The sequence below is a fragment of the Asparagus officinalis genome, unplaced genomic scaffold, assembly GCF_001876935.1.
Source record: "Asparagus officinalis unplaced genomic scaffold, Aspof.V1 AsparagusV1_Un877, whole genome shotgun sequence".
Lineage (NCBI taxonomy): Eukaryota > Viridiplantae > Streptophyta > Magnoliopsida > Asparagales > Asparagaceae > Asparagus > Asparagus officinalis.
Genome location: NW_017973136.1, coordinates 13,105 through 37,889, shown reverse-complemented (window position 1 = coordinate 37,889; position 24,785 = coordinate 13,105). Strand labels below are relative to the sequence as shown.

The window sequence follows — 24,785 nt, the reverse complement described above, 5'->3', positions numbered from 1 at the left end:
TTCTTTGCTCCGCTTCATACACATGTCCGCTTCATTAATGTAGTGACCCACATGGCCCTCACGTTCACAGGAGGTTATCAACGCGTACGTCTCTAAATATAGTATGACAGTTTATTATCATGTATATATATATACTAATTTGGAGAGAAATTAAGATGAGGGGTATATTTCACCCGTCCAAGAAACTTGCGCCCGAAGTGGAAACCCAAAACACGGTAAACATGTCGACATTGTTACTACTTGGGCTTTTGTAAGAACTTCCATTATGATCTTCATTGATTACATCGACCTAATGAGCTGCATGTGCTCAACAGAAAATGCGTTTGGGATCGACCTGGGGACCACGGGAGCCTGTAAGTTCATCTAATTAAGTTTCGTAGAATTCATCTCCTTCCCTTTTCTTGAACTAGAAGTCCTACAACTCCAAAGCCTGTAAGTTCTCTTATTGTATTGTCCCATTAAAATTTCCTACATCTCATAAATGGTATTTTAGGACCACGCATTGATACAGACACTAATGATATCTCTGCAAGATGAGCAAAAGATAAAATATTGAATTTGTTTAAGTAATCAATTCCGTAAAAGCAGTTTTTTTTCCCTCCAGAGTCTAACATTTTAGAATAAATTCAAGCTGCGTACCCACGGGTCCAGAGTTCTAGTAAATTGTCTAATGGAATTCCACTGCAAAGAAATTAAGTTCATGAAAGTCCTTAAGAGAAACAAAAAGTACGTGTAGTCACTTTTTGAAAACAACTTGAACTGCAACAGCTATAACTTGAAGCAACATACACACAAGGAAAATGGTTGTGCATTAAGAAAACGATTGTGCATTAAGAAAACCATAGAGTACATCAGGAAAAGTCGGGGGAGGTTTTTATTTGGTAAAATACAAATTGCAGATATCTGCATCTTGATGCGATAGGAAAAATGAACTCAAAATTGAGGGCACGATCATTTAAAGAACTTAGCATGCATCTTGTACGTCCCGTTTGATTGTTTTGGAAGGCCTTAGCTGGCTCCCTGCATGCCTTACTTAAAAAACTTGGTACAACTCGATCACATGAATAATGCCCTTCGGGTCCTCCATATATAGGTTAGAATGTAGAGGAAAAGCTCAGAAGATCGAAAAGGATGGGAACTGAAATTTGAAAAGGACTTCAAGCCGAGAGACCCTTTTTAGAGGTTACATTATGTTTGCTATTTTGTTAATTTGATCAATAATATATATATTGCCATTTTGTCCATTTCCTTGCCATTTTCTAACAAACCTAGCCTACACATAAAACATAGGGCTGTAACCATGAATAGCAGCTCACAAATTAAGGCGCTCAGATGGCTTCAAAATCATTTTCATGATCACAACAGCTGAAAAGCACGACATGCAGTTTGCGTTTGCGCGTCCCACGGAACAAAAAGGCAGTATATATAGCCATATAGGTTTAATGATGAAAGAAAAAATAATATTGGTAACATAGGCTGTCACATGCATCATTGCATTTTCGTATAGATGCCTGCCCATGACTTTCACCATGAAATCAAATGGTAGCCCACAGAATTGACAAATATAGAATGCAATTACTTCATGCGTTTCATATGCAACGCATGCAACAAACGGCTAGCTGTCAACATGCACACAAATAGGTACTTGCTTAATATTTTGACCTCTCATAGATAATAGTTTGCTTAATATTTTGACCTCTCATAGATAATAGTTTGCATCAAGCTTATGGTATAAGGTTCAGACTTGGATTCAAGCTTATGACCTTAATAGTTTGTTTCAAGATTAATTTTCTAGTCACTTTAGTCAGTCAGAAGAAACCACATGCCATCCGGCTACTATTGAATTGAAATCTTCAGTCGGACCATCCAATTAAGCCACCAGCAACATCAAGAGATACTGTAGTCAACTGGTCACGTTGAACTTTTTATTAACGCGTAGACGACGAGTTCGGCTTCAATTCCATATTGTCCTTCGCCACTTCGATATATTGCAAACTGAACATGAAATTAAATAGAAAGGGATGAAAACTAAATACGCGTTGTCAATCAAGATTTTAATTAAGTTCATAAAATGTAATTAAATAAACTGATCAATTTTAAATGACTGGCGAATAAGTCTCACATGTTCAAGACGATTAGATACGGCATTCATAACAATAGTATCATTAGAAGCATAATTTTTTCCTCGAAACGGAACCTTTTCTCTGCCATCTATTTTATTGGGAGTCCTCGTTCTGCATCCAAAAAAAAAAAATTTACAACGTAAAAATTCAGGTTACCCTCCAAATTTTTTTTCCTATACATATATAAATAATCGGATGCAAGAACAACAATTTTATCATTAAAAGAAAATATCCATAAAAATGCATGTATTAACCAAACAACCAGTGAATTAAAGTGGCACAGTCTATCCTATTGGACGCAAAGAATAAGAAAATGTATATACCAGAGTGGTTCGTTTCCCTGTCTCTATACCATCAACTCGATCCTTTGCCACAAAGGGCAAGGTAAAGGAAAATAAGCCCTACACCGTAGAACTTTGTGAATGCCATTTTGTTTATTTTGTCGCTTGAGGACAATGGTTAAGGCCGGCCTTTAATAGGATGGATACATATATGGTTACTGCATGATTTCCATTTAGGTTTCTATAAGATGGAAATATATATGATTTCGAGTCTTTCTACGGATGAATTTATATATATGGTTAGCACAAGCACAAATTTTTGTTAAGGAGTTCTTTCTTTCCTTATTCCTTCCATGCTTAGTTGTTGAATCATTAATTAGGACATTTCTTTCCATTTGTCATTAAAATAAATAAGGAATGAAATATTTGTGTGGAAGTTCAATTTAATTAAGTCAAAATGTATCCTTTAGCTCATCAAATCTGACAGCTTATTATGCCAAATTTTGAGAGGTCAATTAATTGGGTCGTTTGCTCACATGGGTTTGAGAGGTTGGTGATCATGATTACTGATTAGTAGGGCAGTTGGCTAGGTAGCGCTAGGTCTGGTAGCTAATATTAGTAAGGCGTATATATCCGGAAAAAAAACCCTTCCTGTAAATATTGTAGGTTTAATTATACATCTTCGGATACCAATATACATACTACAAGAGGATCACATAATTTCATGAAATTAGAGTAATATGGTAACAAAACGATTCTACTTAACATGCTACAAAATGATCCAAATAATGCATGTACATCCTTAAATGATGCGAATCAAACAGATACTAATTAAAAAAGAAAAAGTAAAGAAAAATGATCAAGCTTGCAAGGACAACTACCACAGCTTCATCCCGTTCGCTTTCGATACGTTTGGTTTCCTTGCAACTGATGCGGTGGAGTTCCTCAGGAGGGTACAGAAATTCATGAATAAGAATGTGGCGACAGCGTAGTCGGCTAAGTACGTGTTTCGTAGGTTAGGTTTTGCAATTCAGAAAGGATTAGCGGCGCAGCTCGTTGCTCGTTTGTCATCAACACACGTGTAATTTTTTCAAGCATTTAGTTTTTAAAAGAAAAAAAAAGAAAAATAAATAAATTTTTTTTTTTTTGGTAAATGAAAGATTTTATTCATCACAAAATGTAAGAATGAATATACATCAAGAATCTCATCAATATGTATGAGATATCAAATTTGACATTTAGAAAACAAAGAACATAGAACTCAATCAAGAAACTCAGCAACTGTCAGCAGCTGAGTAAAACTTCACCTCAATCGCAACTAACAGCATCTGAACCTGCTAATTGCTCTCCTCACTGACTATCAAAGTGAAATGATCCCAACTAACAGCATCTGAACCTGCTAATTGCTCTCCTCACTGACTATCAAAGTGAAATGATCCATTCTCTGTCTTCTGCTTTAAATGAACCTGCTAATTGCTCTCCTCACTGACTATCAAAGTGAAATGATCCATTCTCTGTCTTCTGCTTTAAATGAGCCATTGAGAACAAAAGAAAAAACACTGAATTTGATATCCTTAAAAAGCTGATCAGCTGACCTTGCTTTTTGCCTGAAAATTCTGAAATTTCTTTCTCTCCAAATACTATAAACTGCTGTAGTTAGTGCCATTCTTTTGATCCTTTGCTTGAATCCATTCCCCTTCAATCTATCACAATACCAAATCACAAGCTGATTCCAATCACAGGACTGCCATTTGAATCTGAGCCAATCCATAATTTTTAGCCAAACTTCTCTTGAATAGCAGCACTCAAAGAAAAGATGGTTTCTGTTTTCGGAACCAGAACACAGACAACAATTGTTAGTATTCATTAATCCCCTCTTAATCAGTCTGTCAATAGTGAGCAACCTATCTTGGATTGCTAACCAACAGATAAAAGAGTGACTGGGGAAGTTAGTAGTCTCCCAAACTGTTCTATGCCATGGCACAACTGAAGAATTAGGGGAGAGAGCATTATACAATGCTGAAATCTGGATTCTAGAATTATCAGAGCAAGATTGGATGAGCAGCAACAAGTTATTTAGACCTCCACAACAACTAACAGCTTTATCTCTGATTTTCAAAATTTTCTTCCACATCCATGAGTCCCAGTTTTTAGCCTGAACATGCCATATATCATCATTCCTTAAGTATGCACTGTGAATCCATTTGATCCATAGACTCTCTTTATTAATATGGATATGCCATATTAATCTCAGCATAGTTGCCAAATTCCAAATTGTTGCTGAGTAGATGCCAAGACCACCAAGCCTTTTATTCAAACAGGCTTTGTCCCAAGAAACCAGAGGAATTTTATGCTTTTGATCTGTTTTGCCCCATAAAAAGTCCCTGCACATTTGATCAATCTTCTGCAATACTCTAACAGGAAGAATATAATTTGAAGTCCAATATATCTGGATGCCAAGTATAGTACTCTTAATAATTTGTAATCTTCCAGCAAAAGACAGAGCTCTATTTTTCAGACAAGCTTGTAATTGATCTGAGATTTTGTTTAAAAGAGGATATATGTATATGTTTTCGTTTTCCCTCTACTGTTCATCTCTTCCGCCGCCATCATCTCTCCTTCTTCCTCTCTCTCGTCCATGAGATGCAAACCTCCGACTGAAATTTAAAAGATCTGTCCCCTTTAAGCATGTCTAATTTTCTTGACAGGAACTCCATACCCAAAGTAAACAAATAGGGAGAGATAGGATCACCTTGTCTCAAACCCTTTTCTCCTTTGAAGTAACCATGTAGTGTGCCATTCAAAGAAATAGAGTATTTTGGGGATGTAATGCACATCATGATCCAGTTTGTAAAGGTATCAGGGAACCCCAGACTAGCAAGCATATCTCTAAGAAAATTCCAACTTATGGTATCGAAAGCCTTCTTGATATCTATACTCATCATGATCCTGGGTGAATTGTGCTTCCTGCCATAACTCCTCACAATCTCATGAGCCATCAAGATGTTGCTTGATATTTGCCTTCCTTTAACAAAGGCACTTTGAGCCTCATTAATTAAAAAACCCATCACTGACTTAATCCTGTTAGCTAGAATTTTTGAAATAATCTTGTATAGACAGTTACAACATGCAATAGGTCTGAAATCAGAAGGGGTCTTTGGACATTTCACTTTAGGGATTAAAGATATGGAAGTTGAGTTAATCATACCAAGCAGCTTCCCAGTTCTGAAGAAATCAAGAATTGCCTGTGAAACTTCATCTCCTATAATACTCCATGCAGACTTGTAAAAGGACATATTAAATCCATCAGGACCTGGAGCTTTATTATCATCCATGGAAAAAACAGCTGTTTTGATTTCCTCCCTAGTCACAGAAGAGGAGAGTGCAATTGCTTGAGCTTCATTTAAACAGATCCCTTTGCTAATGACATTACAGTCAGGCTTTGGGGTAACAGTTTTTGATCCCATAAGATTCTTATAAAAGGAGATAAATTCTTGAATGATTCCCTCACCATCAGTAATTCTATCACCTGCACCATTATACAGAAGATTAATTCTATTAAGATGCCTCTTAGCCTTGATTGAAGAGTGAAAGTAATTTGTACATCTGTCACCCTGCACTATCCATTGTATCCTTGATTTAATATATTTAGCAATTTTAAATAAAGATTCCTTTTCTAGAACATTTTAAAAAACAAATCGAGGCAATCAAACGCTCAGTGATTTCTTGGGGGGAGCGTGCCAGTAACCAAAAGTTCCATACAAGTACAAGGCAGCTTAATTTAAAAACAATTAAATAAAGAAAATTTTGAACTTTATGAAAATTAACCTGATATTAGGTATAGCTGAGTTGAATGCTTCTGAACCAGAAGACCTACGCGGGAGCTACCCGCTAGCTAACCAACTCCCCTACTAATTAATTAAGGAACCATGATCACCGACGTCACCCATGTTTGCAAGCAACCCAATTAATTATATATCGGAAAAATTTTCAAAACAAACTCTTTTGTAAATTTATTCCCAAAAATAACTAATTTTTTTTATTTGTAAATAACGACCTGGTTTTAGCGTCAGCGCTGAAATCAGGTCGGTTTTTACAAAAAAAATTCTGAAACTTCACAGAAGTTGAACTCCCGTGAAGTTTCACAGTTCAAAAAATTTGGAAAAACCGACCTGGTTTCAGCGCTGAGGCTGAAACCATGTCGGTTTTTACAAATAAAAATTAAAGAGATCATTTTTTGGGAATAAAATTGCAAAAGGGATAATTTTGAAAATTTGTCCATTATATAACCTTTACCTGCACTGTTGCTTAACTAGCTTCTTCTTCTTCGTCGTCTTCTTCTTCTTCATTTTCGATCCAATTCATTCATGCACAACTAATGGCTTCTTCAGCCCCATCCTCTGCATTCACCTCTGCTCCTCTGCATTCACCTCTGCTCGCTCTGCATTCCTCCGCTCGATCCTACGCATCAAGCGCCGCACCTTCCTCCCGACGACAACGACACCTGCGCCGCGTCAGGCCAGGTGCGCGCAACCAGCTGCCGACTGAACAGCAGTCATGGAAGCAAACAGCTGGTAGTAATCAATCTCGCTTTCGCAGCTGTGTGAGATCTTGTTGACGGCTCGTGCGGGTCGTAGTAGAGTGCGAAGGATGATTACACCGTGCAAATGCCGAAAGCGAAGAGTTACTCCTGTTAAGAGTTCTACGTAATTAGATGGTTAATTGTAATAGGCTTAGTTTACTGCTGTGTTTGTTTTTAGTTTTCATCTGCACTACCCTGGCTAGTCTTCTTCAGAACTTTACTAGTGGAATGTATATGGGCTATTTAACGAAGTTAAATAGTTTTTATATTAGGTTGCGTTATTATATGGGCTATTTAACGAAGTTAAATAGTTTTTATATTAGGTTGCGTTATGTTGCTGTGTTTTTGAGATGCATCTAATTAGTTTGTGGGTCCAGTGGATGATCTAATCGATTTGGATTCAACTCGATAAAACCCAAAGATGCCCTCAAGTGAAAAGGCTCATTACGACAACGTGGTTCTCACATCTAAGAGAAGCTCCACCCTGCACTTTAATTTTGTAGTTATTTAATTTTACTGGTGCAGAAAAGTTGGTCAGCTTTGTATTATAGGTAGGGTGGGTAAACGATCGAATCGAATCGAATACCACAATGTTCATATTTGTATTTGTTTAAAATTATCGAATTTGAATGCGGACTCTATAATATTCATATATCAAGTTTTTCGAATTGGAACTCGAATACTTGGTATTTGATAAATATTCATGAATATTCACGAATACTTATCGAATATCAAAGTAATTTATTCCGCTAAACAATTTAATTTTCAAATAATATTAAAATTCATAAGTAAAAATTATTCCTTTATAATATTATATATATATATTAATTAGAAAACATATTTAAGATTATTTAAGTCTTAAAATCAGTATATAAAACTTAAGTAGAAATGGTAAATGATTTAAAAATATGACATTATATGTGCAATAATACAAATAATAAGCTGCGGTCAAATTTTAAACGAATATTTAATAGACAAACGAATCGAATATACATCTGGTTAAATTCTATTCGTTAGTAAACTCGAATACTAGAAAATATTTGTTTAGTGGTAAATGAACTACTGAATCGAATATAACTGAATAGTTATTCAGTTATTCGAACAATTATCGAACTATTTGTTTAGTGGTAAATGAACTGAATATTTGTTTACTAGAAAATATTTGTTTAGTGGTAAATGAACTACTGAATAGTTGTTCGAACAATTATCGAACTATTTGTTAATTATTTGGTTCATTTCCACCCCTAACTATTTGTTGTGCATCCTGTATTCAACATTTGAAATGTAAAGCAGAACATGAATCATGATATGGCAACTACTACTCTGCTTTCAAGTGTGTGTATAAACATGTAAGTGGATATAAGGCGACGACTCATTTTTACGAAATCTAAAGATATTATTGGAAGAATTGTTGCTTCCTTCTCAGTATTTGATATCATTTATTAATTTTTTTGCTGATCATCGTGGATGCCATAAACCTTGCTTATATGTCATAAAATATAATTTACTTATTGATTTTCTTGTACATAATAACTATAAGTACTAATAGCAGAAAAAATCATTACAAAAAAGAGGTAATTCTTAACTCTATTCAAGTACTAATTTAGAAAATAAAAAAAATTACATATATATTAAAATAACATTTGTTCTCATTGAAACAAAAAAATAATCAGAGTCCATATTTTCATAAATTTGTGTTGAACATTGAAAAAACATTCAAAATCTTGATAAAGTTAGATGAAAAAACAAAAGATGAACGAGGCGAATAAAATATAATAGCACAAGAAATCCAACTCCAGCCTGATATTACAATCGACGTAGATGATGAAGATGCTATTCTAGAATTGCCCAGGAAATAGATAAATGTGAAGAAGATTGATCTTAGTCCAATTAGAATATGAAACAAAAATAATAAATGATAATATTTTTTTGATCATTTTATATCATATCTTAATTTCTGAGTAGATTAGGAATTTTATAAGGGATTTCCATACAACATTATTAGTAGTTTTGTATGCTTATGTGATTGCTTTCTTCACATAAAATTATATTATAGTTACCATTATTGTTTAGTTTTTGTCTTTTATTACTTCTTTTGGACAATTATAGGTGTATTTCCCTGTCTTTTTTGTAATTGGTATTGTTTGTAGGAAAAAATTGCAATGAAAAGAATAAAGAAAAATGATTTGTATTTCTTTGATTTTGATTACAACTTGATCACAAAAGAGAAGAGAACGAATTTGATTCTCTCCTTTGTTTAAAAATGGGTTCTTCTCGGTAGCGATAGAGTGCCTCCTTCGATTGCTCGCGTCGAATTTGCTCTCCGTTGACGATCCGACCGTCTCTTATCTCGTGGGAACGACGAACTTCTGTGTAAAGTTTGACGTTTAACTCTGAATGAGTTTAAGAACTCTGAACGAGTTAGAACTCTGCGAACAGAGTTGTTAGAACCGAAAATTCGGTTAATGATCAAGCCGTTATTCTGTTGTTGAAGAATCCTCTCAGATTTGATCTTTTGAGCTTCATTCAAAAATCCTATCTCCAAGGATTTCGCTGTTGCTGTTGAATCGCCAAACCTGAGTGGTTGAGATCTTTCCAATCCGATCTTTGCTAACTCTTCTCTTTTCAAAGAGCCAGCCGCCAGCCCTTATCTGTTTTAGAACTAAAAAATCTCCAACCTGTACGGTTTAGATCTTTAGAATCCAACCTGTGTGGTTCAGATGCCAAAAATCCAACCCTTTGATCTGTTGGGTTCGTTGAGCTTTTATAGGGGGATAAGAGGTTGTAACTGACCCCTATATCCGCTCCTACGTGGGCGAAAATCCCTCAGAACGTGGGATAAACGGTTCTGAAACCGTTCGACTCATGTTTAAACGAGTCAAACGCCCAATCAGGCGTTTAGCACCCAACTTCGCCTCGAGGTTGGGTGTTAGCTGAACATCATTGAACGCGAGGGTCGCTCGCGTTTTGGCTTGTTGCCTGTTTGGAAACGCGGGGGTCGGTGTTGGTTGGACCCCTACGAACGCGAGGGTCACTCACGTTCAGCTTGTATCTTGGAGACGCGGGGGTGGCTTGGAAACGCGGGGGTCGCCTGCACTTCCCAAGTCGTAACGCGGAGATGACATCCGTGTTTCAGAAGGAGCTTTTTGACTTGTAACTTCTTCTGTGAAGCGTTGCGAGGATCGTTGTTCAATAATCCTGGCTTTAGCTGTTGTAGTGTATGAAAGTCGTCAGATTGTAACTTTCACTGTAGATTGTGAAGACTGCTGAATAGAGTTTTCATCAGTTGTCGGAAGTGTCGTTGAATTGTAACTCTTCTCGATCTATGTGAAAAGTCCTCTATTTGCCGCTTCCGATTGTCGACCCGAAAGCTATTTGATTGTAGCTTTCATTATGAGAGCTTGACGGAAATCAACATCCATAGTGTTTTGAAGATGAATATTTGCCCACAACTCTCTACCAAGCAACTCACCAACTAAGTCCAACCTTTCATTTCTAAAATCATTACACTGCTCATCAGCATCTCCAATAATTGCTAATATAATATTAGTCGTGTTGTTGTCGCAGCCATCAAGATCAATCATCTCAGAAATGAGGTCGTGTTTGTGGCGATTGTGGAATTGCGGATGCAGTGATTGGGGATTCGTCTGATTGTGATTTCCGTCGTCGGAGTTTGATAGGGGTCAGCTATTCATTGTGATTTTTAGACAGCCTACAGGTATGTTTTGTTCTTCAAATTTTATTGTAAAATTCTGTATGGGATTGCTCTAATCTTACTGTTTTTTAGACAATTACTCTCTAATTGTAAAGTTCTACGATGCGCAATTGTTTAAAATCTTCATGTTTCTTCGAGTTCGTTCTAAATTTGTTTATAGGTTTGCTCTAATCTTACTACTTTTGGACAATTACTCTCTGGATGCAATGTTCTGCATTAACGCGCACTTGATTAAAATATTCATGTTTCTTTGAGATTCATTATAAATTTCTTTATGGGTTTGCTCAAATCCTACTACTTTTCAATAATGCATATTATTATATAGGTTGATTTTTATTATCTCGTGTAAGAAAAGGTATCTCGGAACCATTCCTTGCAATTTATTTTCATATGATTATTATGGTTTAGTAAAATTAGTTATTATAAAACATGAGCTTATAATGTCCCAATGTGTTGTGCAATTTTATTTTCAATGTAATAAGAAATATAGTTTCTTTTTTACTAGAACATTAGTTCATAATGATATTGCTATTCTTGTTTGGCTCCATATTATATATTGGGATCAGTAGAGCTTGGAATATGAAATAAAGTATTAATTTAACTTGTTTTTTTACTATTCTACTTGAAGATATTATTATATCAATTCATATTTTTTTCTTAAAAAACCAATTAAGATGTTCTAGTTAAGCTTATAATATCCAAAAATGCTGTGCAATTCTATTTTCAATGCAATAAGAAATGTGATTTCTTTATTTTTTTTTGGGTCAATGAAAAGAGATTTTATTCATTACCAAATGTAGAAATAGGGTACATCATGATACTCAAAATGTGAGATATCCACATTATGATACAGGAACAAAGAACCTATCTATTTACAGGTTACAAAACTTGCTTCAGGAGTTTAAAATCTTCCGAATGATCACTGTTGAGAATAATTGACAGAACATCAATTTTTATGTCTCTGATCAATTGCTCAACACTCTTACTGATTTCTTTATTGCTATAACTTTAGTTCATAATGACAATTACAATATTCCAGTTAGGTACATTCATCCCAATTTAGCTTAAAAATCCATTATATTGATTTTTAATAACATTTAAATAAAAATAATAGTAAATCTAATAATTCAATTTTACATATTTGAACTCAAGATGAATCTGACTTATTTATAGTAATAAAATAAATATAAAAAAAATATTTTGATATTTTAGCACGTGCATAAAAAACTAGTATACTCTAAAAGATTTTGTTCTCCCAAATAGCTCGGAGACATTCTATTCTTTGGGTGAGATATACTTTAATTCTATTACAATTATCTTCACATTGGAGTTCAATTAGATAATGTAGATAATTTCTTTCATCTATGCTCATTATTAATTTTTATTTTGAATAGGTTTGCAAGCACAAAGGATTTGTGAGAACCTAATTCTCATATCCTTCATTCATGACTTTTACAGCTCATTAACTCAGTGTTTTCTAGCATTTGTGACGTCTTCTTCACATTTATTTTATAGACGTTTATGTCATCACTTATATTATTCAGTGAAATAGACTACAATTAAAGTCCTTCTGTACAAATAAATGAGTTTAAAATGGCCTAATTTGATGATAACTAAGCCTTAAATCATTTGCAAGTAATAATTTTAATGACAATCTAAAGTTGATTAATCATTTTTACGCATATTTTATATTTCAATTGGTTCACAACTAAAAACTAGACCATGCTAATGTAGATTGAAACAATTTGTTTCATAAAGATAATCCTTCTAAATTTTTATTTGGTTCTAAATTTTTTTGACTATTTTGTTGATGATTTTTACATTGCGCTTACAAATTAGTGTAACTATATGTATGATTAACTGCTTTGAGGATATTTTTTCTAATATTGATGATGTGAGGGGTAGTTTTGTAAATACTAAGATTTAGGATATTTTTGCAAATATTCATAATTTAAGGGGTATATATGCAAACAACCCGTCCAAATAGAAAGGATTATGTTTTTAAACATTCAAATTTTATCATCAACTAATAGTTTTAATAAAATGATAAACTTAGTTTAACTAAAATAATCTTTTTAAATTTTAAATTTATCAGCATCCTTTAAATTTCTCATAGACTAATAATTTGGATGGGATGATAAATTTAGTTTAACTAAGGGTAATCTTTCTGAATTTTAACTTTATCACCATCATTAGGATATGATAACAATGTAATATCCAAAAAGGCTCAAGGGTAATATGGACCATGGTAAGTTTTTCCCAAATTTATAATTTTATAAGGAGGTTAATATAATATGATAATTGGGAATAATCATTTAAAGTGGGAAATCATGATAAAATGATGTGAGATAATTTGTGATAATAAAGAACTGTATAACTTACGCATTTTGATGAGGTAACTACTATCCATATACTTCTAAACTTAATATTATTGATAAAAAGTTATTCACTATAATGTTAATTATAATATGGACCATGGTAAGTTTTTCCCAAATTTATAATTTTATAAGGAGGTTAATATAATATGATAATTGGGAATAATCATTTAAAGTGGGAAATCATGATAAAATGATGTGAGATAATTTGTGATAATAAAGAACTGTATAACTTACGCATTTTGATGAGGTAACTACTATCCATATACTTCTAAACTTAATATTATTGATAAAAAGTTATTCACTATAATGTTATTTAATAGGTCACGCTATACAAATAAATTCTGAATGCTTTATTGACACTGATAGATAGTACTATTTTTTTTCCTTAGCTTCCAATATACATAAAGAGTAATGCTTCATAAGATCCACGAATAGCTGATATTTTGTGAATAGTTTATTCATAAGAAGATTTACAGAAACCATGCCCCGAAAAACAGTTGAATGAGAATATTAGTGAATGATTCACCAATATGTCAATGTAATAATACAAAAAATGAGCTAGATTTTTGCAGTAACTAGTAAAAGAAAAAGTAGGTAGAAAGAACATGTGCTGTGTTTCACTACATACTAGCAAAAAACCAAGCTTCCAACATAAATAGTGACGCTTCATAAGATCCATGAATAGTTGATATTTTGTGAATAACTTATCCATAAGAAGATTTACAGAAACCATTCACCGAAAAACGATTGAATTAGAATATTAGCGAATGGTTCACCAATTCGTCAATGTAATAATACAAAAAATGAGTTAGATTTGTAATAACTAACTAGCAAAAAACAAGCATATACATAATAACCTCTAATACTGCAAAAACAGAGTGCATGAATTGTGAATTCCTCCAATAAGGTTATAATTATCGATAGAAATGAATAACTACATGTAGGCGTCAAAAAATGCTTACAGACATTCAAACACCACTCAAGACGATATAGAAGAACAATATACACGTCATCAAGCAACATATGGCGGCGCGGCAGGACATGGTGCCGCGGCTATGGCGCGGCAGACCAAGGTGCCGCGGCTAAGGCGCGGCAGACCAAGGTGCCGCGGCTAAGGCGCGGCAGCCTATGGTGTCGCGGCTTAACCGCTGCAACCTATGGTGCCGCGGCAGTTAAAGCAGGATGCTACAGCAGTTATAATACAGTTATCTGATGATTATTTAAAGTCCACGTGGCGGAGTATCAGAAATAGAACGTGTGCTGATGTGGAAAAGCAGTTAAACCACGAAAAAGGTGGTTAAAGGTCGTGGGAGAACTGTTTCAAACACGTATGAACGTGGGTGTAACTGCCCCTTTAGCCGCGGCAGTGTCGACTGCCGCGCTCTTTGGCCGCGACAGTGTCGACTGTCGCGCCCTTTAGCCGCGACAGCATCAGCTGCCGCGCCTAAAGAGACAGTTATTGACCAGCTATTTCTTCAGTTATCGTCTAAGGAGGCTATAAATACCCCCCTATAGCCATCATTGACAGGGGCTGAGCATTTTCCAGAGAGATTAGAGCAGAGAGCCTTGAGTTTTGGTGAATTAGAGCAAGAGAGAGAGTCTTCCTTCTTCACAAACATCCTCAAGAAGCTTCTAGCGAGTCCTAGAGATCTAAGCTCAGACTTGATCTTTGGAAGAGTGAACATCTTACATCGATAAGATATTCGCTTCAAATTCTTACTTCGATAAACGAAGGAAGAATCATTAAACCCCTCACGGTTCAATCAGAATCTGTGATTTGGTGGTCCACGAGTCAAAGCGCTCCCGGCACAGGCAAAGATCCCACGAAAGCAGTGATCCAAACAACGATCCTGCGTTTATTTTCTCAAGAGTTGTAATTTTCTTTTTGTTGTGTAAAAGAGTCTTATAAAAAGGCTGTTTTCTTTGAATTTATTGTAATCGACCGAAGATATAATGAATTCCATGACAAAACCAACTTTTGACCCAAACAAGCTGGCGACCACAGTGGGAGCCAACGGTCTCGCTGCCGAGACCGTCGTGTCGCAGCCGATCAAGATTCCAGTTGAATCCATGGTCGAATACGAATTCGACCAAACCAAGTTTGAGGAATATTTCTCATCATCCTCTTCAAGATCTTCAGTATCTCGCAAGTACAAGAGGATCTCACAATTGAGGAAGAGTTGCATGCCAAAGAAGGCACAAAATGAAGACTCTCGCTTGATTGTTGCTGAGAATTTCACTCGCAATACTTCTGCTCACAATGGCTCTTATCTAGTTAAAGAGTCATCGAATCAAAGCCCGCCGGCATTGACGAAAAGAGCTCGTCAGAGACAACGCCAACGCTGTGCTCGCCAAATGGCTAAAGCCTTGGAACAAACCGACGGGGTTCGTTACCACGCGGACCTAGAGTCGAGGAGACATCGAGTGGTTCAGTTGTCTCAACAACCAATCACTCGTATCTCTGCTAAAACAACGACGGATGAATGGACTATTGTCAAAAAGACTCGTTCGACCCTCAAAGAACGTATACAAAAACGTCGTGCAAAAGCTGCTAATGCCCATGCTCTCTCACAACAAAGACGAGAAAAGAGAAAGGAAATGGTGACCAAAGAATCACCAAAACTTCGTCAAGTTTGGATTCCAAAGTCTGGACTTATGCAAAATCAGCATTCGGAGCCCGTTAAGACTCCATACCCACAAGGGGGTGGTTCTAAACGTGCGACTCCCGACATAACCTTGGATCGCTTAAAGACAAAAATAAATTGTCCTGAGAATGCCAACAAGGTTTTATACCCCCAGAAGAAGACGCATTCACCAAATGATATCGTCATACCTGGGAGATCATACCAACAGACGATACGATTTTTTGGCAATCATACCGATGAATCGTATTATCAAGTTGAAGTTGTGAATAATTTTCGAAAGAGAGTTATTCGAGAGATAAACTCTCGTTGTTCCTGTGCGCGACTCGTTAAAACAGCATTATCAGAATGTGACTGTTTCAAACGAGAAGTCATCCCACGAAAAGTCTCTGTATTATCGAAACCTAAGCCGAGACATTTCCGCAAAAGAAGAGCAGCTGTCCAAAATGATGAATTCCCTGAAGTCACCATCAACGTGGCTGATAGAAGAAAGTCTAAACAGCATTCAAGTGACTCAAATCCCGACTTTTCCCCGAAAGGAAAAGTCAATCCAAGAATTGCTCAAAGGATGTCTCGACTCCAATTAGGAGCTATCAGACGCAGAGACTACAAGAGAATGCAAGAAGGAATGTCCTCGGAGGATGAATTCTCGGACACTTATTCTGCAATCGCTTCTGATGATACAATGTCTAGCACAGGACAAATCAGAGAAGTATTCACAATCACTGCTGATCAGTTCACTCAAATACTTCAGGAAGCTCTAGCCAAACAACGTGAAGAAATTAGAGCTGAAGTGAAGACAGAAATGAAGTTGGCTATCCAACAAATGAGAGAACTGTTAACTCAACAGCCTCAACCTCCTGAGTCCAATCAGCGATTTGAATCCAGCCACCACACTCGGAATGTTGTAGATGACAGTGATCCAGAGGTGGATGAAGTCATTATGGCTGATACACCTCCCAATGGCAATAACGCTGGGGGTGGTTTAACGGATCCTCCCAATAACGATATTGGGGGTGGTTCAATAGCACCTCTCACTGGGGGTGGTCCAATTATCTTTACTCGACATCATTCAGAAAGAAATGAAGACGATGACGGGAAAATGCAAAAACTTGAAGACAAAATCAATGCTTTGATGACGGCTCAAGAAGTTAAGAAGACGGGTATTCCATGTCCCTATCCAAGGGAATGGGATTCAATACCGTACCCGGCGAAGTTCAATCTGATTAACTTCACACCGTTTGAAGGGAAGAGTTCGCCGATTCAACACTTGATTTATTTCAAGTCTCATTTGGGCATAATCTCTGGAAACGAGGCCTTAATGATCCGGTCATTCGTTGGCACCCTTCGTGGGCCCGCCTTCGATTGGTACCGACGGCTCAAGCCAGGGAGCATCAATTGTTGGGATGACATGGAAAGTTTGTTCCTCAGCAATTTCTTCGATGATGACACCGAAGTGTCAATCGGAATCCTTTTGGATGAGAAGCAAAAAGACGGAGAGTCAGTCGACAATTTTGTCAAGCGTTTCCGTAACATGGCGATGAATTGCAGAGATCCTATTACAGAGGAGTTCATCCTGCAAACATGCCACAATAACCTCTCCATCGATGTCTTGGAAGCTCTGGGGGTTGAGCCGTCCACAACTTGGAAGGAGTTAAAATTTCGTGGCGAACAAGCTGAACACTTTCTTAAAAGAAAGGAAGCTGAGAAAGGCCAACAAATGACATCTGCAATCATTGGGAACGCAACTTTCGATCCGAAGTTTCAAAAAGAATATTCATTCGAAGAGGATGAAGCTCCAGCCATATTGGAATACCTCCTCGCTAATGACAAAATCGAGCTACCACCTATCAAAGATCAGGATGGTGCTAAAATGATTACGGATCCAAATTACTGTGCGTACCACAGAAGGGTTCTTCATCCCACTGAGATTTGCTTTGGACTCAAAAACAAAATCCAAGCCTTAATTGACTCCGGCGTCATAACGGCGAAAGAAGTCGAGTAAAGACGACCATAAAACTCCATTGGGTACACGAGTATAAACTGTTTCCCCTCACTCCGAAAAGTATACGAGTATAAACTGCTCCTCGATACTCCAAAAGGTATATGAGTCTAAACTATTTCCTTTCCTTAACGGGAAGTTCCTGGAGAATCCTATATTCTTAAGGATAACCCGAACATATGACTGAGGTTAACGTACCCCTCGTTATACCCAGTTTTACAAAGAAAACTGGGGGTCGATTAACGGGAAGTTCCTGGAGAATCCTATATTCTTAAGGATAACCCGAACATATGACTGAGGTTAACGTACCCCTCGTTATACCCAGTTTTACAAAGAAAACTGGGGGTCGATAATTCATGTAATGGGGAATTCCTGGAAGAATGTTAAATATAATATTCTTAGGGATAACCCGATTATTATGGACAGAATGATAAATACTAAGCTCCTATTATGATTTTCGGACACTCTTTTGCTGAGATGAGATTCGATCACTTCGTTAGATCACTCTTCCCTCACAAAACCCATTTGGTCAAACCTTTAAACAGTTAGGACCGAAGCTAAAATCCCCTCTCGATTCGTTCCATGAACGAGAGGTCCACAAATTGAACGATCAAACCTTTAAACAGTTAGGATCGTCTCAAATTCCCATTTGGTCAAACCTTTAAACAGTTAGGACCAAAGCCAAAATCCCCTCTCGATTCGTTCCATGAACGAGAGGTCCACAAATTGAACGATCAAACCTTTAAACAGTTAGGATCGTCTCAAATTCCCATCTTGGTCAAACCTTTAAACAGTTAGGACCAAAGCCAAAATCCCCTCTCGATTCGTTCCATGAACGAGAGGTCCACAAATTGAACGATCAAACCTTTAAACAGTTAGGATCGTCTCAAATTCCCATCTTGGTCAAACCTTTAAACAGTTAGGACCAAAACCAAAATCCCCTCTCGATTCGTTCCATGAACGAGAGGTCCACAAATTGAACGATCAAACCTTTAAACAGTTAGGATCGTCTCAAATTCCCATCTTGGTCAAACCTTTAAACAGTTAGGACCAAAGCCAAAATCCCCTCTCGATTCGTTCCATGAACGAGAGGTCCACAAATTGAACGATCAAACCTTTAAACAGTTAGGATCGTCTCAAATTCCCATCTTGGTCAAACCTTTAAACAGTTAGGACCAAAGCCAAAATCCCCTCTCGATTCGTTCCATGAACGAGAGGTCCACAAATTGAACGATCAAACCTTTAAACAGTTAGGATCGTCTCAAATTCCCATCTTGGTCAAACCTTTAAACAGTTAGGACCAAAGCCAAAATCCCCTCTCGATTCGTTCCATGAACGAGAGGTCCACAAATTGAACGATCAAACCTTTAAACAGTTAGGATCGTCTCAAATTCCCATCTTGGTCAAACCTTTAAACAGTTAGGACCAAAGCCAAAATCCCCTCTCGATTCGTTCCATGAACGAGAGGTCCACAAATTGAACGATCAAACCTTTAAACAGTTAGGATCGTCTCAAATTCCCATCTTGGTCAAACCTTTAAACAGTTAGGACCAAAGCCAAAATCCCCTCTCGATTCGTTCCATGAACGAGAGGTCCACAAATTGAACGATCAAACCTTTAAACAGTTAGGATCGTCTCAAATTCCCATCTTGGTCAAACCTTTAAACAGTTAGGACCAAAGCCAAAATCCCCTCTCGATTCGTTCCATGAACGAGAGGTCCACAAATTGAACGATCAAACCTTTAAACAGTTAGGATCGTCTCAAATTCCCATCTTGGTCAAACCTTTAAACAGTTAGGACCAAAGCCAAAATCCCCTCTCGATTCGTTCCATGAACGAGAGGTCCACAAATTGAACGATCAAACCTTTAAACAGTTAGGATCGTCTCAAATTCCCATCTTGGTCAAACCTTTAAACAGTTAGGACCAAAGCCAAAATCCCCTCTCGATTCGTTCCATGAACGAGAGGTCCACAAATTGAACGATCAAACCTTTAAACAGTTAGGATCGTCTCAAATTCCCATCTTGGTCAAACCTTTAAACAGTTAGGACCAAAGCCAAAATCCCCTCTCGATTCGTTCCATGAACGAGAGGTCCACAAATTGAACGATCAAACCTTTAAACAGTTAGGATCGTCTCAAATTCCCATCTTGGTCAAACCTTTAAACAGTTAGGACCAAAGCCAAAATCCCCTCTCGATTCGTTCCATGAACGAGAGGTCCACAAATTGAACGATCAAACCTTTAAACAGTTAGGATCGTCTCAAATTCCCATCTTGGTCAAACCTTTAAACAGTTAGGACCAAAGCCAAAATCCCCTCTCGATTCGTTCCATGAACGAGAGGTCCACAAATTGAACGATCAAACCTTTAAACAGTTAGGATCGTCTCAAATTCCCATCTTGGTCAAACCTTTAAACAGTTAGGACCAAAGCCAAAATCCCCTCTCGATTCGTTCCATGAACGAGAGGTCCACAAATTGAACGATCAAACCTTTAAACAGTTAGGATCGTCTCAAATTCCCATCTTGGTCAAACCTTTAAACAGTTAGGACCAAAGCCAAAATCCCCTCTCGATTCGTTCCATGAACGAGAGGTCCACAAATTGAACGATCAAACCTTTAAACAGTTAGGATCGTCTCAAATTCCCATCTTGGTCAAACCTTTAAACAGTTAGGACCAAAGCCAAAATCCCCTCTCGATTCGTTCCATGAACGAGAGGTCCACAAATTGAACGATCAAACCTTTAAACAGTTAGGATCGTCTCAAATTCCCATCTTGGTCAAACCTTTAAACAGTTAGGACCAAAGCCAAAATCCCCTCTCGATTCGTTCCATGAACGAGAGGTCCACAAATTGAACGATCAAACCTTTAAACAGTTAGGATCGTCTCAAATTCCCATCTTGGTCAAACCTTTAAACAGTTAGGACCAAAGCCAAAATCCCCTCTCGATTCGTTCCATGAACGAGAGGTCCACAAATTGAACGATCAAACCTTTAAACAGTTAGGATCGTCTCAAATTCCCATCTTGGTCAAACCTTTAAACAGTTAGGACCAAAGCCAAAATCCCCTCTCGATTCGTTCCATGAACGAGAGGTCCACAAATTGAACGATCAAACCTTTAAACAGTTAGGATCGTCTCAAATTCCCATCTTGGTCAAACCTTTAAACAGTTAGGACCAAAGCCAAAATCCCCTCTCGATTCGTTCCATGAACGAGAGGTCCACAAATTGAACGATCAAACCTTTAAACAGTTAGGATCGTCTCAAATTCCCATCTTGGTCAAACCTTTAAACAGTTAGGACCAAAGCCAAAATCCCCTCTCGATTCGTTCCATGAACGAGAGGTCCACAAATTGAACGATCAAACCTTTAAACAGTTAGGATCGTCTCAAATTCCCATCTTGGTCAAACCTTTAAACAGTTAGGACCAAAGCCAAAATCCCCTCTCGATTCGTTCCATGAGAATTTATTGTAATCGACCGAAGATATAATGAATTCCATGACAAAACCAACTTTTGACGCAAACACTTATGACATTTATTATTTATACGTGACACATTCATTATCAATAAATTACAGCCAAATAGCACAAATTACAGCCATGTGTCACGTATAAATAACAAATATCACAAGCAACACCTAAATATCATATACAATAGATATAAGTCACATCTAATAGACTCATTCCACATGTGACAAATAAGCATATCATGTGATATTTCAATGTTATATGGGTTGTATGTGATATAATTCACATCTAATATAGTCATATAAGTCACATCTAATATAGTCATTCCAAAGCACATTTTTTGTTTATACGTGATATTTGGGTGTTGTATGTGATATTTGGGTGTTGTATGTGATATTTGGGTGTTGTATGTGATATTTGGTGTTTATACGTGACATTTGGGTGTTGTATGTGATATTTGGGTGTTGTATGTGATATTTGGGTGTTGCTTATGATATTTGTTGTTTATACGTGACATCTGGGTGTTGTATGTGATATTTGGGTGTTGTATGTGATATTTAGGTGTTGCTTGTGACGTTTGTTGTTTATACGTGACACATTTGTTGTATAAACAATAAATGTCACAAGCAACACCCAAATGAGTGTTGTATGTGATATTTGCATGTAATTTGTTGATAGTGAATGTGTTTATTTGTCACATAGCTGTAATTTGTTTATACGTGACACATGGCTGTAATTTGTTGTATGTGATATTTAGATCTAATAGAGTCATTCCACATGTGCTTATTTGTCACATGATATGCTTGTTAGTCACATGTGGAATGACTATATTAGATGTGACTTATATGACTATATTAGATGTGAATTATATCACATACAACCCATAATATAACATTGAAATATCACATGATATATATGCTTATTTGTCACATGTGGAATGACTCTATTAAATGTGACTTATATCTATTGTATGTGATATTTAGGCGTTGCTTGTGATATTTGTTATTTATACGTGACACATGGCTGTAATTTGTGCTATTTGGCTGTAATTTATTGATAGTGAATGTGTCACGTATAAATAATAAATGTCATAAGCAACACCCAAATATCACATACAACACCCAAATATCACAAATCAGATCTAAATATCACATATAAGGTAGAACTGTCACATGTAAGATTGAATTGTTACATATAATATTGAAATATCACATGATATGCTTATTTGTCATATTTACGGTTAATTGTGATACATATATGTTCCCTCATTTTCCCATTTAACCTTGAATAACTAAGAAACATAACAATACTCCCAAATTGAACTCTAATTGGATCAAAATCATCCTTACAATGGATTTCAACCCATCAAACAAAAATACATCAAGAAGTTACAATCCCATAATATAACATCAAGAGGTCCCACTTGCTCTCCATCGTCGGATGATAAACTTGACACCTTAGATAAGTTGCACATGTGGCAGTTCCCGGGACCCACGCTCGGTCACCGGCGCCACCGCCGACGATGATCTTACCCATCTCAGCCACCGTTTCTTTTCTCAGCCACTGTCTCTTTACAAACAACCTAATTTACAAACAAAAAGAGTCAAATGAAGAACTACTTAGTATAGTCAACAATAATTCACAGAAAACAAAAGCTACATGTGTCAATATAAGTGTTTAAACCTTATGATTATCTACTCAACCAAGATATGCAACTGCAAATATGTATATGAAGATGTATAGACAATTTTCTTATTAAATCCGATGACAATTCATATCTAGTGACCTTAACTATGAGAGAAGGAAACACATAAGATAATTCACAGCCATAAGCTTTATTAAAAAACTGAAGGAACTAAAAAAATAGAGAATTTCATCAGGAGAGCAACCGTAATGGAAAGAAGACAGAAAAGCTGTTGAAAGAAGATCATCGTAATTTCCTCACAAAGTCCTGTATTGACTAAAATACAAAATTCAGGCACCAAATCCCTAGAATTTGAAGCTCGGATAAGCTCAATTTAACATCAAAGGCATCCAATCTGCACAAATTGCAGTCTATTTCAAATACACAACAAAATTTTGATCTGAGCTTCAAGAAACCCTAAATCATTCAATCTGCAGCTAGAGATCCTGGCATGAAAATGAAATCAGATGCAAATGATAGCTGAATCAAAATTGAAGAGAAAGAGAAATTACCCATCTCAAGAAAATTTGCGAATTTGAAGGAATTTAAATCTCCATTATTTTCCCACCCAAATCTTAAAAGAACAGAGGGGAAACCCTAGCTCACCAATAGTCAAACCTCAGGGCACCCTCGCCGTTGATGCATGCTTGCCGGAAGAGGTCGTCGGGGGCGACGAGAAGAACGACGGCGATGTGGAGGGGTGTTGTCTGGCCGTGGTTCCGGCGGCCGGCGTCGGCGGCGGACTTGAGAGGAAGAGGGTTGGCCTTGAAGAGTTGGGTTCGGTTTTAAATTGGGAAGGGTAATTTAGGAATGACTTTGTTGGGGAGTGGGTCAGTATACTATTTAGGGGTTACTTGCACTCTTTTTTCAGAATCAGGGCTTGGGGGTTATGCTTTTTAGACTGGGGAGGAGGATGAATAGCCAAACTTATTTTAGTTCCTCTAAGCAATTTTCCCTTAATAAAAACATCATCATGTCATAATTCTCATTATATTTTTTTTAAATAAGAGTAAAATAACACAATGGACAACCTTGACAAACTTTTGAAAGGGGTAAGCTGGCTGCCGGGTGCTGAGAAACCCTTCTCTCGTGAGAAACCCTTTTTTATTTTTTTAAAACCTTTGTGTATTAAACTATTTGTATTGATTTTTTTTCTGTAAACCCAAGAGTAAATAGTTTATCTAATTATTACTTGTTTATATCAGTTAAGTTGTGTTTTCTTTTAATGTATTGGCAGTTGATATGCTAATTTGGGAAACAAAAAAAAAGGATTTTCTTTACTATAATTTATATGATTTGTTCTACGCATACATTTCAAAGACTTTAAAGAAAACAACACAAAAAAGGCACATCCACTAAATCATGATTATATTAAATTATGAATAATACATAATGACGCATCACAAAATCACACTAAATCACACGAAAGTTATTGTATATAACAAATTGACTTTTGAACTCAACTTTTACACCATATCAATATCTGAAATATATAATACGTGACATTCTAACTAACATGTTCACATAAACCTACATACTAAGACTGAATAGGAATAACCTCCACTCTGCAGGTGGGACAAACACGGCACATACCAAGGTAGGTGCGCCCACACCGGATGTGGACGGGGTGATGACACGGCTCCAACATTAGGAGATGGTTGTGCGGGACAAAATGCTTCTTACAGATACCGCATACGTGGTCAGTCATGTCACGTGCGTTGTAGTAAGGCTGAGGAAGTGCATGTATATCCGCCTCACTGAGTCCCCGAACTTTGCGCGAAAAGCTCGAGCCGTCTTCAGTGATCTCATCTGTACGACCCTCCTCTATCGGGCCTAGTCCGCTCCTGCTGGGCACGGTTGTTTCTCTGTAATAACAATAGGCTTAATATCATAAACTCAAAACACCCCACA

At 36.8% G+C, this 24,785-nt stretch overlaps 1 protein-coding gene across 1 annotated transcript; it reads right to left on the bottom strand.

Moving 5' to 3' along the window:
- Window positions 1-3,896: 3,896 nt before the first annotated feature.
- On the bottom strand, window positions 3,897-6,753 carry LOC109828236. Its single transcript, XM_020395265.1, has 3 exons — window positions 6,701-6,753; window positions 5,056-6,037; window positions 3,897-4,853 (listed from the first exon to the last, which is right to left on the bottom strand). The coding sequence occupies exons 1-3, from the start codon at window positions 6,751-6,753 to the stop codon at window positions 3,897-3,899; spliced, it is 1,992 nt and encodes a 663-aa protein (XP_020250854.1).
- Between the last annotated feature and the right edge of the window lie 18,032 nt (window positions 6,754-24,785).

Bases quoted from the DNA above. Each gene is read 5' to 3' on its own strand.
- LOC109828236 (XM_020395265.1), bottom strand. From the start codon at position 6,753: ATGAAGAAGAAGAAGACGACGAAGAAGAAGAAGCTAGTTAAGCAACAG. The intron at 6,038-6,700 runs GTAAAGGTTATA...TATTAAATCAAG, and splicing joins CTAGTTAAGCAACAGTGCAG to GATACAATGGATAGTGCAGG. The intron at 4,854-5,055 runs GTTTGCATCTCA...CTTGGCATCCAG, and splicing joins CTTTTAAATTTCAGTCGGAG to ATATATTGGACTTCAAATTA.